The sequence below is a fragment of the Rhincodon typus genome, chromosome 5 (assembly GCF_021869965.1).
Source record: "Rhincodon typus isolate 14 chromosome 5, sRhiTyp1.1, whole genome shotgun sequence".
In the NCBI taxonomy this organism is placed as follows: Eukaryota; Metazoa; Chordata; class Chondrichthyes; order Orectolobiformes; family Rhincodontidae; genus Rhincodon; species Rhincodon typus.
Window position 1 is genome coordinate 17,304,727 of NC_063336.1, and position 18,572 is coordinate 17,323,298.

Genomic DNA, 18,572 nt, shown 5'->3' on the forward strand with positions numbered 1-18,572 from the left:
CTCCCTATTTATTTCAGAACCCCCTTCTCCTCCCCCATTTCTGAAGGGTCTAGGCTCAAAACATCAGCCTTCCTGCTCCTCTGATGCTGCTTGGCCTACTGTGTTCATCCAGCTCTACACCTTGTTATCTCAGATTCTCCAGCATCTGCAGTTCCTACTATCTCTATACTATGCCCTGCTTTGTTACACATACTGAAGTAATCCACTGATTGCACGCTGCAAGACCCAGACATTAAGGCTTGGGTGATAAGTACCAGGCAATTAATATTTTTCATGAGACAAAACCTAATCATTCTGATGTTCAATTGCTGAATCCCCTAGTGTCAATATCCTGGGGTTACCAGCCATAATACCATGGTTACAAGAATTCTGCCACATATAAAACTCCTGAGTCTACAAAGCCTTTACAATTATGAGGCACAAGTCAGGAGTGTGATGGAATATTCTCAACTTGCCTGGATGAGTGCAACTCCAACAACATTCAAAGCTTGACACCATCCAGGAAAAACCCACTTAACCGGCACCACATCCACCACCATCCTGCATTGACAGGGCCTCCAAGCAAAACCACCTGAAAGGGTAACAGGTGCAGATGCATGGTTATATCTACCTCCAAACCAGGTATCATCAGAATCCTAAAACTCCCTAACAGCATGGTCGGCGAACATGTATACCTTGTGAACAGTTGGCAGATCTGCTCATCTTGTCAAAAGCTGTTAGAAATATACAATAACTGCTGACTGATCTTGCCAGTGACACTTGTTCTAAGGATGACTTAAAAAACATGTCCTTTCAAATGCTCTATTCTTTTGTAATGAATAACTTGAGAAATCTACTTGCTCAAGTGAAATTAAACAATACTTTGAATAATTCCCTTTAAAATATTACTTTTCAGCTAATGCTTATTTTTGTGTGGCTTTAGACAGACTACTTTGGAATTGCTGCCACAATTCACTGCCTTCTCTTTGGCACTTATCTGAAATTGAAGAAAGAACAGGGTATCTGGAAAGTCAATGCAACTTTTCAAAGGTCAGTTTTATATCCCCAGTATATCTGGAATTGTCTATAAAGTGGAATAGATAATGAAGTCAGTGTGACTAAGGGGAAGAGTAGGCAGAGAGCAGATGATGAACGCAAAGGGCCAGGTGGTCTGAGGTGCATTTGTTTTAATGCAAGAAGTGTAGTAGGTAAGGTAGATGAACTTAGGGCTTGGATTAGTACCTGGGAGCATGACGTTATTGCTATTACTGAGACTTGGTTGAGGGAAGGGCAAGATCGGCAACTAAATATCCCAGGATATAGATGCTTCAGGTGGGATAGAGAGGGAGGTAAAAGGGGTGGAGGAGTTGCATTACTGGTCAAAGAGGATATCACAGCTGTGCTGAAGGAAAGCACTATGGAGGACTCGAGCAGTGAGGCAATATGGGCAGAGTTCAGAAATAGGAAGGGTACGGTAACAATGTTGGGGCTGTACAACAGGCCTCCCAACAGCGAGCGTGAGATAGAGGCACAAATATGTAGACAGATTATGGAAAGATGTAGGAGCAACAGGGTGGTGGTGATGGGAGATTTTAACTTTCCCAACATTGACTGGCATTCACTTAGTGTTAGGGGTTTAGATGGAGCAGAATTTGTAAGGAGCATCCAGGTGGGTTTTCTAGAGCAGTAGGTAAATAGTCCAACTCGGGAAGGGGCCATACTGAACCTGGTGTTGGGGAATGAGCCCGGCCAGGTGGTTGAAGTTTCAGTCGGGGATTACTTTTGGAATAGCAATCACAATTCCGTAAGTTTTAGAATACTGATGGACAAAGATGAGAGTGGTCCTGAAGGAAGGGTGCTGAATTGGGGGAAGGCCAACTATAGCAAAGTGGATTAGGAGCAGCTGTTTGAGGGTAAATCCACATTTGATATGTGGGAGGCTTTTAAAGAGAGGTTGATTAGAGTGCAGGACAGACATGTCCCTGTGAAAAGGAGGGATACAAAGGGCAAGATTAGGGAACCATGGATGACAGGTGAAATTGTGAGACTAGCAAAGAGGAAAAGGAAGCATACATTAAGGTCTAGGCGACTGAAAACAGACGAAGCTTTGGAAGAATATCGGGAAAGTAGGACCAATCTGAAACGAGGAATTAAGAGGGCTAAAAGGGGTCATGAAATATCTTTAGCAAACAGGGTTAAGGAAAATCCCAAAGCATTTTATTCATACATAAGGAGCAAGAAGGTAACAAGAGAAAGGGTTGGCCCACTCAAGGACAAAGGAGGGAAGTTATGCGAGGAGTCGGAGAAAATGAGTGAGATTCTTAATGAGTACTTTGCATTGGTATTCACTGAGGAGAGGGATATGACAGATGTTGAGGTTAGGGATAGATGTTTGATTATTTGGAATACTGCGTATAGTTCTGGTCACCACATTACCAAAAGGATGTGGATGCTTTGGAGAGGGTGCAGAGGAGGTTCACTAGAATGTTGCCTGGTATGGAGGGCGCTAGCTATGGAGAGAGGTTGAGTAGATTAGGATTATTTACTTTATAAAGCCGGAGGTTGAGGGTGGACCTGATTACGGTCTACAAATCATGAGGGTATAGACAGGGTGGATAGCAAGAAGCTTTTTCCCCCCCAGAGTGGGGGACTCAATTACTGGGGGTCACAATTTCAAGGTGACGGGAAAAGTTTAAGGGAGATATGCGTGGAAAGTTCTTTACGCAGAGGGTGGTGGGTGCCTGGAACACGTTGCCAGCGGAGGTGGTAGAGGCAGGCACGATAGCATCATTTAAGATGTATCTAGACAGATACATGAATGGGCAGGGAGTAGAGGGATACAGATCCTTGGAAAATAGGCGACAGGTTTAGATAGGGGATCTGGATCGGCACAGGCTTGGAGGGCCGAAGGGCCTGTTCCTGTGCTGTAATTCTTTGTTCTTGTCATACTAAACAACTGCCACATTGAACTATGGCTACGTTGCCAAACAGAGATACAATTAAATTTTTTTTTTGTTTCAGAGGTCATCATGCAGATGTATGGAATCATTTTTTCAATACCTTGTTATATGTTCCCAGCTGCCAGACACTGCCATCACTCTGTGACCTACGGGAAAAGCTAGTGTCACTCTTTAAAGAGCACTATACAAAGAAACTGAAACCACTTCGGCAGCGGTTACTGGTGCTTTTACTTGAAAATAAACCTTCACAAAAAAGAATGTAAATGAAGTGGCTGTCTATAAACGTAGATTGTAAATTGAGAGTTTCGTACTTCATTCTTGTGTGCCCTAAATATTGCTGTTATTTCAATGTAAGTGTTCAATAGTGGAATTTAGATTATATAACAGAAATTGATGGCAAAAATCTTTAAAGCGTAGGATTGTGCTGTTGCTCTTTCCAGCAAGCATAGCCCAAGCCTTGCTTTCTTATTTTCCAATCTGTCAATAAGAGGATGGAATTTAACAGTTGTTCTTGAGAGATTTTCTGGCTTACAATCTACATGTTGTGGAAAGACTCAGCCTTGAGTTTTTATAAATATGCCACTTTAATAGCAGTCATTTAAATTTATGGTTAGTTTTTTTCTGTCAAAACTTGTGCCTGTTAAAGAGAATGCAGAGTTTATTTTAAAAATGTATGGAAAGTAAAATGGTTTAATTGGATCTTTTTAAACTATAAATAGTTGTTTCACATTTTAAGAAATTGAATGCTGCATCGGAACACTTGTTCAGTTAATATGTGATGTATCCCACAGCACTTCTGGAGAAGTTTCAGACATTGATTGCATTATAACCTTGTATGGGATGTAATTTCTGGTCATAGGAGCAGTGTAAGATGATTGTGATTTATCTTGAACTGTATTGCAATATAGAATGTCTACCAATTTACACTTTAAATATTGAAGTCAGGGATTCTTTATGAATTAAATTGTTGAGGCTGGATTCTTTGGAATCATAGCTAAGGTGATCTTTCAGGATCTTCTACCATAAGAGCCCAGACTAAACACGACTATTTCCTTCTAACCGCAAGTATCATTGTGGGTTGACCAGAAATCCTTATTGGATGTTGTTCCCCCCCCACCATGCAGAACCACCCTCTCACATAGAACTTGGATTTTTCATATTAAGTTGATACATTTCATAAATTTAAAAGGACCAACTCCTCAGTTGTGGATGGTACTACATTACATAACTTCCTGTGACTATGCATGACTTGTAGATGTGTTTTTAGCATAATTTAGAAGTTGAAATAACTTGTGTGCAGGAGCAAAAGGGGTTAAAATGATATGATCATGTAGACCCAGCCTGTAACATTGGTAGGGTTAATTTAAAAGTCAAGTACTCAATAGTTTATCATTTAAGAACAGTTTGGATACACCCCAGTTGAATGATGGAAATTGTAACATTTTCTTTGCAGGATATCAGCCCTCCTACATGGAAATCCAGCTACTGACTTCCTATTAACATATCACATGATCATGTTATTACTGTCAGTGTATTTAACAAAGGGTTCCACAGAAAAATAAAACTAATGAAGATCATTGATCGTTTTAGTGCAAGAATTCATTTGAATCCACAATTGTCTTCAATGTTAAAGTACATACTGCTCAAAAATAGCAGAATAATCCCTCAAGTCCTATACTACAGGTTTCAGTAGAGAATATATATTAAAGTGGAAGTAACGTACATTTTTCATTTTGAAAGATAGCCTTTTGCAAGTTATGCTATACTATCAAAAGTGGGTTGCTTAGGCAGATAATCATCTGGTGAAAGATTATCAATCTCTTCGAGAGTTGGTATTTCGTCTTCTGGTTTTAGCTCCTCCTCAAACATATGTTGCAGCAAAGCATCAACAGTCTTGTATCCTACAAAGAAAAAAAACCAAGTGTTTATCATTTAGTAATTAGAAAAACCCTTTAATAGCAATGACCTCCACAAAACCTACTAAAACTGAAGAAAATGTAAAGACATAAAGATCTAACATGGCATTTACAACTAAAGTCCTTATTTTCACTCCCAATCTGAATAATCAAGGGGAAAATTATGCAAAGTTCTGGGAATAAAATAAGCCATATCATGTGCATCAAAATGTTTTTGCAACCTTGTCTATTCTCAAGGTTTCAGAAACAGCATTAGTGTGGATAAAGGCTACTTTCATGAGTTATTTGGGAGAAATTGATACTTCCGGAGTTGTATTTTTAAAGGGAGTCAAAGCTTTGGAAAAGAACGAACTGACAAGCAGAAGGTAGTTAAAATTACTTTTGTCTTGATTTAGTTTTGATCACACTCCGGTGCATATTGATAAATAAAAGACAAATAAAGTGATTTAAAACATTGCTTGCAAGTAATGTCATGCTCAGTGAAACATACAAAACACTATCCCTACATCAGGTTCTGTTGATTTGCTATTACCTTACTGCATAATAGTATAAACTGTTGTTGCAGATAGCTGCAATGTATAAATGATTACTGCAGATTCTGGCAACTACAAAAAAATGAAATTTTTGCACACTAATTTGTAAAATAACAACAGTTAACTTAATCCAGTTAACTGTTAAGAATATACTTTCTTAATCCAGTATAATTCAAGAACATTTCTACAAGGTTTTTAACCTAAAATTTAATGCAGCTGCAAATTGGTCAAAATGTTCCATTTGCACAGAGCTCAAAGCTCAGACATACCAATTACATCTTAAAAGTGGCATTAGAGAGACAGTACTATTTAGAATGTTTTAAGTTCAAAGACAGGAATTTTGTTAAGTTACATCTGTAGGGAAATGGTAATTGCTGTCATTATAGTCTCCTTAGGCAGTCCCTGGGTAGTGAGGATGTATTTCTTCCACTCTTATGTGGGTCATGAGGTAACCAAGTAATCTAGTATTGGATCTGCAGACTAAGCTATGGGTATCGTAGATGGTATTTGCTGAAGCAGGTGTGTGGAAACTTAAGTTTATATAAGCTCCTCCTGCTTGCAATTGGCCTCTATCTAGGCCTAGGTGGACAAAACTTGACTGCTTATTGGATACTTCTCCATTTTAGATGATCTTAGACAAGGGATTGTCATGAGTTGATGGGGTATTATTTCCATTGAAGCTTTGAAGATATCCCTGAAACATTTCCTCTGCTCTACTGGTGACCACTAGCCATAAGGGTCAGGGTGGAGAAATGGTTTTGGAAGACTTAAGGTCAAGCAATTGAATGATAGGCATTTTGGGTATGGGCCGGGCATCAGGTGATCTGCCTTAAGGTGCTTGTGTTGAAACTCACAGAATGGTTCTTAGCGGTCATTGGCAGCACTAAACCATAAGTACTGCTGAAAAGAGGAGGGCGAGCCTTCAAAGCATCTCTTGCATTTATCAGGACAAATGCATGAGAGCCAAACTTCAGGAGAAAAGGGCACTGATTGGTCAGCAAGTCTATCCTGATTGTGCTTTACCCAACAATGCCTCAGCCAATCAGCAACTAGCTGTCCTTTAATCATGAGAGGAACTGAACATAGATAAAGGATGCAAATGTGTTGGAGGTGGTTCAATGAGAGGTTACTGGATTGATAGTTGGAATTAGCGTGTTGCCTAGGAGGAATGGTCGGACAGACTGGGCTTGTTTCTACTGGGGTTTAGAAGAGTGAAAGATCGTAAATAGTCTTGACAAGGATATTTCCTCTCATGGGTCAGTCCAGACCGGGGTGGGGTTCTGTTTTAAAATCCAGGCTCACCTTTTCAGAACTGAGGTGAGGAAATTCTTTTTCCTCCCACAGGGTTGTATGACTTGGAGGGTTTGAGTTAAAGGGAGAGGCTGGATAAGCTGGGACATATTTCCCTGGAGTGTAGGAGGCTGAGGCAGTGACTTTATAGAGGTTTATAAAATCATGAGGGGCACGGATAGGGTGAGAATAGCCAAGGTATTTTTCCTAGGAGTCGTCCAAAACTAGGAGGGCATTGGTTTAAGGTGAGAGGGGAAAGATTTAAAAGGGACCAGAGGGGCAACTTTTTCAGAGGGTGGTTTGTATGTGTTATGAACTGCCAAAGTGTTGGTACAGTTATCACATTTAAAAAGACATTTGGACAGGTACATTAAAGAGGAAAAGTTTAAGAGGGATGAGCCAAACGTGGGGAAATGGGACTAGTTCAGTTTGGGAAACTTGGTCAGCATGGATGAGTTGGATGAAAAGAATCTGTTTTTATGCTGTATGGCTATGGCTGCCAAATTTACATGTTATAAAGACATCTGCAAGGTGTATCTACAAATAAACAAAACAGGACTAGACCATTCAGTCCCTTGAGCCTGCTCGATCATTCCGCCTACCCCTGATAACCTTTCAACCCTTTAAGATTCCATCTATCTATACCTCAAGAATATTCAAGGACTCTTCCTGAAAAGGTGATGGAAGCAGAGTTCCAAAGATTCATGAACTTTTAGAAAAACATGTTACCTCATCTGTCTCTTGAACTGGTGACCCCCAGTTTTTAAACACTGACCTTTAGTGTAGTTTCCCTCTTACAAGAAAACAACATTGCCTCCTCCAAATCCACCCGTCAAGACTGCTCAATGTGGGGGATGTCACGTTTCCATTAAGTCACTTTTTACTCTTCTAAAAGCCAGTAAATACAACCTAACCTGTCCAACCTTTCCTATTAAGATAACCCACTCATTCCAGGTGTCTTCTAAACCTTCTCTGAATTGCCTCCAAAGCATTTACTTCTCTCATTAAACAAGGTGACCAATACTGTGCACAGTACTCTAGATATGGTCTCAACCAATGCTCTGTAAAAATCTAGACTAGAAACTGTTAGCTAATATGAAAGCCCGTGGAATTGAGGGCAAATTACTGACTCAAAAGGAAATTGGTTGATTGCCAGGAAAGAGAGTTAGCATAATGGATAAGTATTCAAGTTGGCAGGATGTGATTAGTGGTGTCCCATAGGGATCTGTGGTCGGGCTTCAATTATTCATAATCAACTTGAATAATGGAAAGAAAAGCCAAATGTCCAAATTTACGGACGACAAAATTGGGAAGCATTGTAGACAGTATAGTTGACAGCATAATATTAAAAACAGGATATTGATACGTCAGGTGAATAGGCAAATATGCAGCAGGTGGATTTTAATAAGCAAGTGAGAGTTTATCCATTTTGGACTGAAAAAGTATAGAGCAGGGAATTTTTTTTTCTTACAAATGCATATAGTTGAATATAGTGGATGTCTGACCAGATTTTGGGGTTCAGGTGCATAGCTCTTTAAAATACTACAGATGTAGAAATTAGTCAAGGCGGCTAATGGAATACTGACCTTTGTATCTAAAGAAGGTGGAGTATAGGGATGCTGACGTTATGCTGAAGTTATATAAAATCATACCTAGACCCCATTTAGAAAGTACTGAGAGCAAATCTAGGCATCACACCTTAGTAAGGATGTTTTGGCCCTTGAGGGAGTTCACAGCAAGTTTACAAGGATGATACCTGGTCGTCAGAGTTAGGTTACAAGGAGAGATTAGACAAATTAGGCCTTTATTCTCTAGAATTTTCAAGGTTAAGAGGTGATCTAAGAGCGGTCTTCAGGACACTAACAGAGAAAAACAGGATCGAAAGAGATAAAATATTTCCACTGGTTGAAGATTCTAGAACCAGGGGTCATAATCTAAGAATTAGGGGCACACCATTCAGGAGAGATGTTAGAAAATATTTCTAACATACAAAGAGTTTTGGAGGTTTGCAACTCTTCCTCAAATGGTGGTTGATGTTAATTCCATTGTTAAAATTTAGATTTGAGATGGACAATTTTTTTTTTTTTTTTTTTTTAAAAAGTTTGGCGATCGAGGGATATGGGCCCACAACAGGCATGAGGAGTTAGGCCACAAGTCAACCATCTTATTGGATGGTGGAGCAGGCTCCAGGGGCTGAATGGCCTACTCCTGTTTCTACATGTATAACTGAAGTACAGCCTCCCTCCTGTTGAATTCCAGTCCCATTATAATTGATGACAACATTTTATGAGCTTGGCTAATTACTTGCTGTACATGCATACTAATCTGTTGCAATTCATAACAGGACACCCAATCCCTCTGCATCTTAGAATCCTGAAATCTCTCATTATATACATGCTTGTAATGCTTCTTTTATTCTTCCTGCCATAACAGACAACTTCATATTTTCCCCACACTATTTAACAGATCTTTGTCCACTCAGCCTATCTATATTTTTGTAACCACCTTCTATCTTCTCCACAAAATACTTTCCTACCTATCTTTATGACAACATCTGTGCTTTCATCCAGATCATTTAAATAAATTTTAAATAGTTGAGGCCAGCACCAATCCCTGTAGCACTCCTTCGGGAAACCTTAGTATCCCATATATCCAGCTGTTCCCCTTTATCCACAGAATGAGTCACCTCCTCAAAAGAACTTCAAAACATTAGTCAAATATGATATCCCTTTCATAAAGCCATGCTGACTCTGATTATCTTGAATTCATCAACATGCCCTGCTTGATATAGTAGCTAACATTTTCCCTTTGACAGATGTTAAGTTAACTTGCCTGTAGTTACCAGAGGAATAAAAAAAAAATCAATCATTTTACAAACTGTAAAAGCAAGTCCCATTTTCTCTCATCCGTACGAATTCAGACTTTGCACCAAACCTTTTAGTTCTATTAGTTTTCAGATTAAAGGTATAGTTATATTAAAATTCATAAGTCCAATCAAAAAATAATAAAATTGTATACATTAGCATCTGGAATCACAATTCTATTAAATTTGATTTAACACCACCACAGCCTTTAAAGGCACCCAAAAAAAGCATATGTTGTCATAATCCTCGAGTGTGTTCCTGGCTCATGAAGTCAATCGCACTTGCTGTAACATGCAAATTCCCATCATCTCTAAAGGAAAAATAAATTAAATGGGATACTTTTAAATGGGATGCATGTTCTTGCAATTACATAGAATAAAAATTGTAAATATTTATTTAATATGCTTTGCTAGAAGCAAACCGTTTATTTCCCACCTCCCCAACTTTGGAACAAAAAAAAAAATCAGCTATATCCAATTCTCCAAAGCACAATCCATCAACAATGAGCTCAGCCACCACATGTAGTTTATGTACCGTACATTCAATGAAACAAGTTTAAAATGCTACCAGTTTTACAGTCTAGTTGTATACAAAGTCTAACGAGATCTGTTGTATGTATGTCTATGGTATTACTAGATTTTCGCAGCAAATATAATAATGATTTGTTTTCTCATAAGACAATAAAAAAGGATGGTGGTTGAAACGGGGAGGCTGGATGAAATATTCAGTCAGAAGGTCATACAAGAACCTGGTTTAGTATGAAAGGCAAACATTATATATACTTACTAATTGAAGCTATTTTAAATCTCAGTTTGGATTTCAAGTCTGAATCATCAGTATTGCCAAGATCATTTTCATTTGTCTCCATGACTTCAACTAGATTTCCAGTGGAGTGGTCCCTAAATTAAATATGCAGGTTAAAAAGGATTGGTAACACATCCAACTTTTGAGCAACATACTCACCCCTGCTTTACTTACACACAATCTCCCATTCCAAGCTCCTGAATTTTCTTCTCAACAGCAGTTTCTACAGCACTTCTGGCCAATGAATGTTCCACAAAAAATGCTTCCAATACAAATGCTATAAAGATGCTTTCGAAAGAAGAGGAGGGAAAAAAAAACATCACATTCATGTTAACTCACCAAGGTATACTTGAATAATCCCAAAACACAATAAATTGGACTTACTTTATTAGTATAATAACAACCATTATGTGAAAGATGACAAAGAAGATCCTTGCAGTTAAGTGAGTTACTTTCACAAATCCAGCTGCAATAAGTATTGTTGTTAAGGAATAAAAAAAAAACCGCAAAAGTAAAAGAAGAAAAGAAAGTCCTAACTATTGTAAAAAGTACTATGACTAAACTCAAAATGCTGAACACTTACTTCAAATTATTTATGCTATTATCCACTAGAGTTCTACAACACTCTGCATGTATAAATACTTCCTAACATCTCTCTTGAATGATCTGCCCCCCTTTAGACTATCCCTCTTTAGTTCTATAATCTACAACCAGTAAAGCTGTTTATTTTTATCTGCCCTGTCTTTTCCTGTTAATATTATGAAGATATTTAACCAGATTGCCCTCAACTAGTCTGCTTTGCTTGGCACCAGCCCCACACAGTCATCACAGTGCGGAAGGAGGCCACTCAGCCCATCATGTCTGCATCGGTTTCCCAAAGGAGCATTGTCACGGATGTCCGCTTTCCTACCTGCTCTCATAACCCTGTGTACTTTTCAAAGAACAGTGATTCCCTTTTGAACAGCTCTACTGAATTTGCCTTCACCAGACTTTTAGGTAGTGTATTGTAGACCAAAACCACTCACTGTGTGAAACAATTTTTTTTTTTTAAATTAAAAAATGTTGGAAGAGCCAGTGGGACAGCAGCTTAGTGAACTGCAAAGGGGAAGCAACCATTCCATTTTAAAAGATGAAACAGAACAGGGATAGCCACTTAGCAGCAGGGAGAAAACAGCACTTCATTTAATAGGACCCAGGACCAGTTTGTGGACTGATCACAGGGGGACATAATAAAGATAGCAGAGGAAGATGATGATGTGTCACGGCTGTAGGATATGGGGGATCCCAGGCGTTAGTTTGAATCAAAGAAAATACGTTTGCAGCCAGAGTTTGAGGAGCTTCAGGTCAGAGTCATTGAGCTGATGGATGAGGGAAGGAGATAGTTACGTGGACATTTAATTCCAGGAGGTGGCTGCACTCCTTAGAACTGGTCTTCCGATTTGACCAATGGTCAGAGACAGGACACGTTTGTGAGTGAGGCAGATAAAAGCAGAAGTGAAGGTGCCCCGGTCTTTGCAATTGTCCAGGTTTGAATTTCTGAAGCCCGTCTACGCAAACAAAAAAAGTGGCTACAGGGTGGATGAGCAAACCAATCATGGCACTATGTTACAGGAAGCCATTCATAGAAGGGAATTATAGGAAAGTATAGTGAATGCAGGAGCCAATTGGCATGGGTGTAAATGTGCACAGATCATTGAAAGTGGCAGTTGATAAGGCAGACAGTGTTCTTAGTTTTACAAATAGGGCCATAGGGTACAAGAGAAAGGCAGTGATTTTGAACTTGTACATTTGTTAGCTGGAGTATTGATGGGTGCCACATTAGATGTGAATGCATTGGACTGAGTGCAGATGTGATTGAGAAGAACAGGTCCAGGATTGAGAAACTCAAGTCACGAGAATAGATTAACGAAGTTGGGACTGTTCCCTTTGGAGAGAAGGCAGCCAAGAGATTTGGAGATTTTCAAAATCATGAGCTCACTGTATACTGTAGATGGGGGAAGCTGCTCCCTGTCAAAAGGGAGTGAGGCACAGGAACAAGACAGTATATATTTAAAATCTTGTGTAAAAGAAGCAAGGGTGACGTGAGGAAAAAAAAAAACTTCTTCACACAGTGGTTAGGGTATGGAACGCATAGCCTGGAAATGTGGTGGACATAGGTAATGTTGAGGCATTCAAGAGGGCATTGGATGGTTATTGGGATAGAAATAGTGAGAGAGGGTATGGGTGAGATAGGACGAGATTGGCATATAGAAATGAGGCTTGTTTGAAGAGCTGGTGCAGGCATGATGGGCCAAATGGCCTTCTTTTGCACCTCAAGAACTGAGAGATTCTGTGGAAGAGAATAGAGTTTAAAAACTAAGGGTCTTCCATTTAAGTCAGAAATGAGAAGGGCTTTTCCCCCCCCTCTCAAGAGTATAGTGAGTCTTCAGAACTCTCTTCCCCAGAGAGTGGAGGCAGCAGTGAATATTTCTAAAAGCACAGGTGGAGAGAGCCTCACTAACAGGCTCTCCTTTTCTCAGGAAAGGCATTCCCACACAGGGAGCACAACAAGAGTTCAGCAGGCTTGTCCCCGGATGGCAGGAGCGTAACGTGAAGACCGTTTGGGCAAACTAAGCCTATATTCTTTACAGTTTTGAAGAACAAGGGGTGATCTTGTAGAAACTTCCAAAATACTTAAAAAAGGAAAAAGACAGTAGATGCGGGTCAGATTTTTCCCCTGGTTGGGGAGTTTAGAACAAGGCAGAACAATTTTAAAAATGGAGTTACCACGTAGGTCCTAATAAGGACTCAGAGGGTTGTGCACCTTTGGAATTCTCTGCCACAGAGGTGTGTGGAAGCTCAGTCTTTAAGTTTAAGGTACAGATTGAAAGATTTCACATTACCAATGGTGTACAGGGTTAGAATCATAGAATCCCTACAGTGTGGGAGCAGGCTATTCGGCCCATCAAGTCCACAGTGACCCCTGAAGAGCATCCCACCCATACTCGCACCCCACCCCCCACCTTATCCCTTTAACTCTTCATTTCCCATGGCCAATCCACCTAACCTCGACATCTTTGGACCTCCTCTCGGTCTTCTATTCTCCATGGAAAATGATTTTAGCTTCTCCAATATATTTTGCAAAACTGGAATTCTTCATCCATGGAATCATTCTTTCTGCACTCTCTCCAATAACATCACATCTTCCCTAAAATGAAGCTTGACTTGGCTACATTTTTGTTGCCCACCTCTCCATTCAGACAAGCATTCATTTTACAACTGACTCCCCAAAACCTCCATTACTGCTGGTATATTCATCATAGTTGCACTTCTTTCTTAAAGAATGAAATCTTTACTTACTAGAAAATTCCATTTTCCCAAATTAATCTTGTTTCAACACATCCATCCCCTTTTATCAATTTACTTTCCCACAATAGGGACATTACATGCAAAAATATTACATCCTTAAATATTTGGAATCTCTGGCTGTGGAAGGTACAAATGTTCATTCATAACATATGTTTGAGCAGAGCTTAGGATAAGCATTTTATTCCTTAGTGCTTTCAGCCTACTATACAGAATGTGTCTCTTCTGCTTTATTCAACAACTATTGTTTCCTGAAATATGTAACCCCATGCCACTGTCCACTTCATAGAAGCCCTCACAATGCTACCCCGGGTTTCCTTGGAACTTCCAGCTTCCTTATTAATGCCATCAAGCTAGAAGAATCTAATCTTGTTTTAATACATAAAGGAAACCTATCAGCTGTCTATTGAACAACGCAACATTGCCTTAACAGATGTTCCAGACAAATTCTGAAAAAAATAAAGTTTCATAAGCCAAGCCTGTGAGATATCTACCACAATTATATTAAAAAGCACTCAAACAAGATTGCAAGCCTTTGTCATGGTTTTAAACTTGCCTTTTCCCAATTGTGTGTGTGCATAGTTCCAAAGGACTGATGGAATTATCACGTCTATTTCTCCAGGAGAAAGGCAGCTCATCTCTTCAGAGAGTAAATTTAAGCTTTTCATTTTTTAAAAACTGCATGAAACATTTTTTAAAAGCCCCATATTAATTCAGTCTTACAATGGAAAAGTTGGAAGATATAGATAAGTCTTTAGAAGAATGTTTTGCACCAGCATAAGTTGAAGCTAGTTTTAATCATTTCCCTACTCTCTTAAAATGATGTCATTTCCCAATGCACACAAAAGTAGTATTAAATTAAAATGGTGTCGAGACGCCTTGCTAAATGCTTCTCAGTGACCTCATCAAATATGAAACAAATGGCCCAGCAATGAGTTGTACAATTCCATAGGGGAAAGAACAATTACTTGTAATTAATTTTTTTAAAAAAGGATATCATGCCATTGATTAACCACAGTTAGTTCAATCAGCAAAATGATGGCTGAAACAATATTATTGAAGTTATTCCTGCAGTATTTAAGAGCAGCAAACTGAGAACCCTTCAGTGCTGGATTCCCACAGTATTTGGCTGCAGGGTCACTGGAGTTAGCACCATAAAACTGAATTCTGCCTTTGAATGCTTCCATTCCAATTATTGCAAATATGTAGTACACAACCTAAAAGAAAATGCATTTAAATTAAAATTTTGAAATGCGAGCTTACAGATCCAAATGTCGCAATGCACAATTACTTACCACAACAAGTCCTGCATAGGTCAGCATTGTAGGAATAAGATTTACCAGGGTATTCAGCAGAACCCTGAACCTTTAAGAGAAAACAGGACAACTTCAGAACTAACCTCTCCTAATAATAATGGCCTCACTTTATTTAATTCTTCCCTCTGCTATGGAAAATCCTGAGGTTTACCTCAACCCCCTGCAAAACTATCATACAGAGGGAAAAAAGTAAATCAATTTTTCAACTTTTAACAGTTGCTTTTGCAGATGAAGATTCCAAAATTTCTGAAACATGGCAATGTCATCTTCTGATGTTTGCAGTCGTTTATAACTTTGATTTGACATTGTAGGTTTAGGTTTTGCATGGTGTGTGAAGCAAGTTGCTGTTAATGGCTAGCCATTAGTGAGAAGTAGAAGAGACAGATAAGAGCTGGAAAATACCAAACAGAACAACTGAGAATGATGCAGGGACCAAGAAGGTAGTGTAAATTATGTCACAATTCATTCACATGGTGCACTGAAAAATCAAGCCCTGCTATTCCCAGGTGTCACAAAAGTTAAAGATTTTTTTTGAAGTACATAGAAGAATGAACTTATGAAGTTATATAACAAGAATTCCACAATTTACCTGTATTTTAGAACAAGGCTGTCAAAAAACATAGACCAGGTTTATGTGCTCAACAAAAATAGCTATTTATTACAAGTAATTAGACTCTAGCCACAGGTAAACAACTATGAACTGTTGGCATGTGAAAACGCTAGCCTCCTTATTATTCCCCCTTACACACAGGTAGAAAAGTTTTATTATGGATGGAGGGCAAGACTGGGAATACAGTTAAGTGGCTCCTGTTTGCAGGGTTGCTAAGATTCTTGTGCAGATCAGAATGCTGCTGCTCAGTTATCCTGCTCCGGATGCTTCCACTAGTTTGCAAGCAGCACAGCGTGGCTGGTTCACTTATAATTGATGAGTCAGGTACCTTTTCAAAAGTCACAATTTTCAGCAATTTCCAAAGGAAAGATAAACTGGGATTCCTCAGACTTAAAGCAACTTTTAATACAGGGAACAGAAAGTGCTCCTGAGCTGGTGATGATCTGAAGACTTCTCTGGATCTTGTTCATGGCCCCAAGTTGTTCAGTTACCAGAGAAGCAATCCCACTCGTTAGCAGACAGAAGGCCTTTGTCATCACTAACTGGTCACTAGTATACAAACCAGCTACTTGTACCAACTAAACCTCCACCTGTACACTAAATAAAAACTGAAAGAACTGCGGATGCTGTAAATCAGGAACAAAAGCAGGAGATGCTGGAAAAGCTCAGCAGGTCTGGCAGCATCTATGAAGAAAAAAAAGTTGACATTTCAGGTTCAGTGACCCCTCCCGAGAACCAGACTCAAAACGTTAACTGATTTTTTTTTGCTCCACCTGTAAACAATTCTTCAGCTCCAGCTCGTCTGCAAACACAGTTAAACCACTGCTCGAACAAGCAACTGCATTAAATAGTGCTTACAATAAGCGTTAGGTTTCTTGCTTTCATACCATTCAGCAATCCTCTGCTTTAAAGCAATTTTTTCTCATTTCAATTCACACAGTTAGAAACAGAAGAAAAATAAGACAACATGGGCTTTACAATTAGAGTGAGTGGAATCAATGATAAGTCAGATACAGAAAAGAATAAAAAGAGGAAGAAAGATTAATTAGAACCCTTTTTATGCAATAAGGTTCTTTAAAAACAATTTTAAAAAAAACTTAAACTGAAAGATTCTGCAGTAGTTATTAGTTTTCAGTGTCAGAGATGGTTTGGCAGTAATCATTTATCGCATTGTGAAAAGGATATCTGTACAGGAATGGACAGAATGTTACAAACCAAACTTGCCATTAAGCAGGTCGACTGTGCAATTACAGCTGCTTTATTCAATGCATTGCATTGGGCAAGAATAAATTAAACACTACCAAGCTGCAAATGAGAATAAAATGATAGTTATCTTAACAGGGAGACAAAAATCTTCTACAAACACAAGATAATGAGGAATAAGTAACATGGAAACAGAAAACAGCAGGAGTAAGCCATTTAGCTCTTCAAGCCTGCTCTACCATTCAATATAATCATGGCTGATCACCCTACTCAGTACCCGATTCCCACTTAGAATCAACTCCCCATACCCTTTAGGTTCTTTTTAGGCACAGGAGCTATGTCTAACATCTTCTAGAAAACATTCAATGTTTTGTCTTCAAACATTTTCTGTGGTAGAGAACTCCACAGGCTCACCACTATATGTGTGTGGAAATTTCTCCTCATCTCAGTCCTAAATGGTCTACCCTTAAACTGTAAGTGGTGGTCCTGGAACATCTTTTACAGTGAATTCAGATGCCTAGTACTCAATTAAAACTCAGCTGTGTCTTCTGGCTTCACATACATCTTGCCACTTAAGTCCCCAGTGGGCCCAACTCTTTACCTAGCTATTCTCTTACCCCTAATACATTTAGAAAGCACCTTTGGATTTTCCTTAATGTTATACACCAGTATTTACTCATGTCCCCTCTTCACTCACCTAATTTATTTTTTTTTAAGTAACCACTAGATTTTCTATACTCCTTTAAGGCAACCGCTGTTTTCAGCCTTCCATAACTACTATAAACTTCCTTTTTCTTAAAACCTTATACAATCAAGAGTTCTCTGGATTTGATGATCCAATCCTTCACCTTTATGGAAACAGTGTTTTTACACAGTGGCTGAAAAGAAACAGAATTTGGTTTACTAATGTCCTTTAGGGAAGTTAACTGCCACCTTTACCTGGTCTGACCTACATGTGACTCCAGACTGTCAGCAATGGGGCTGACTCTCAACTACCCTCGGGTCAATTAGGGATGAACAATAAATGCTGCCGAGCTAGCAACGTCCTCATCCTGTTAATGAATAAAAACAAAGTATGCGGATGACAATGCCATTTCTGCTCAGAAGCATAAAGAACTGGTCTCAGCCTCAAGACAACTCAAACCCTTTACCAACCTGTCTCAGGACAATCAGAATCCCTATAGGCCATTCACATCAACCCTCCTAAGAGCATCCTACTCTGATCCACGCCCTCTACCCTATCCCTGTAACCCTGCATTCCCCTTGGCTAATCCACCTAGCCTACATATCCCTGGACATTGCAGGGCAATTTAGCATGGCCAACCCGCCTGACCTGCACATCTTTGGACTGTGCGAGGAAACTAGAATACCTGGAGGAAACCCACGCAGATATGGGGAGAACGTGCAAACTCCAAACAGACAGTCACCCCAGGGTGGAATCGAACCCAAGTCCCTGGCACTCTGAGGCAGCAGTACTAACCATTAAGCCACCATGCCGCCCATTTATATATTTCAAAGGAATTGAAGTATTTAAAAGAGAGATCTTGCAAAAATTATACAAGGCACTAATCAAGCCACACCTGAAATACTGATAAAAATTTTGTTCCCCTTATCGAAGAAAAGATACATTGGCATTGGAAGCAGTCCAGAGAAAGTTCATTTGGTTGATTCCATGTATGGCTAGATATTCGTTTGAGGACTATTATTTGTCATTTATATAAACAATTTGGATGAGAATTTAGGAGGCATGAT

The 18,572-nt window shown here is 39.3% G+C and overlaps 2 protein-coding genes across 5 annotated transcripts in view; one reads left to right on the forward strand and one right to left on the reverse strand.

Annotated features, from left to right (window-relative positions):
• bub1 (BUB1 mitotic checkpoint serine/threonine kinase) overlaps window positions 1-4,516 on the forward strand; it is a 60,896-nt gene extending 56,380 nt beyond the window's left edge. For both annotated transcript variants that reach the window (XM_048596857.1, XM_048596858.1), the window contains exons 24-25: window positions 923-1,029; window positions 3,001-4,516. In XM_048596857.1, coding sequence (XP_048452814.1) covers window positions 923-1,029; window positions 3,001-3,202 — 309 coding nt within the window. In that variant the 3' untranslated portion in view covers window positions 3,203-4,516. The remainder of the gene's footprint in view (window positions 1-922; window positions 1,030-3,000) is intronic.
• A 4-nt stretch (window positions 4,517-4,520) lies between these two features.
• Window positions 4,521-18,572, reverse strand: part of tpcn3 (two pore segment channel 3) — a 60,830-nt gene continuing 46,778 nt past the window's right edge. For all 3 annotated transcript variants that reach the window (XM_048596860.1, XM_048596859.1, XM_020532549.2), the window contains exons 14-19: window positions 14,987-15,056; window positions 14,689-14,908; window positions 10,731-10,821; window positions 10,521-10,634; window positions 10,329-10,441; window positions 4,521-4,840 (exon numbers count right to left, since the gene is read on the reverse strand). In XM_048596860.1, the coding sequence (XP_048452817.1) occupies window positions 4,695-4,840; window positions 10,329-10,441; window positions 10,521-10,634; window positions 10,731-10,821; window positions 14,689-14,908; window positions 14,987-15,056 (754 nt within the window). In that variant the 3' untranslated portion in view covers window positions 4,521-4,694. The remainder of the gene's footprint in view (window positions 4,841-10,328; window positions 10,442-10,520; window positions 10,635-10,730; window positions 10,822-14,688; window positions 14,909-14,986; window positions 15,057-18,572) is intronic.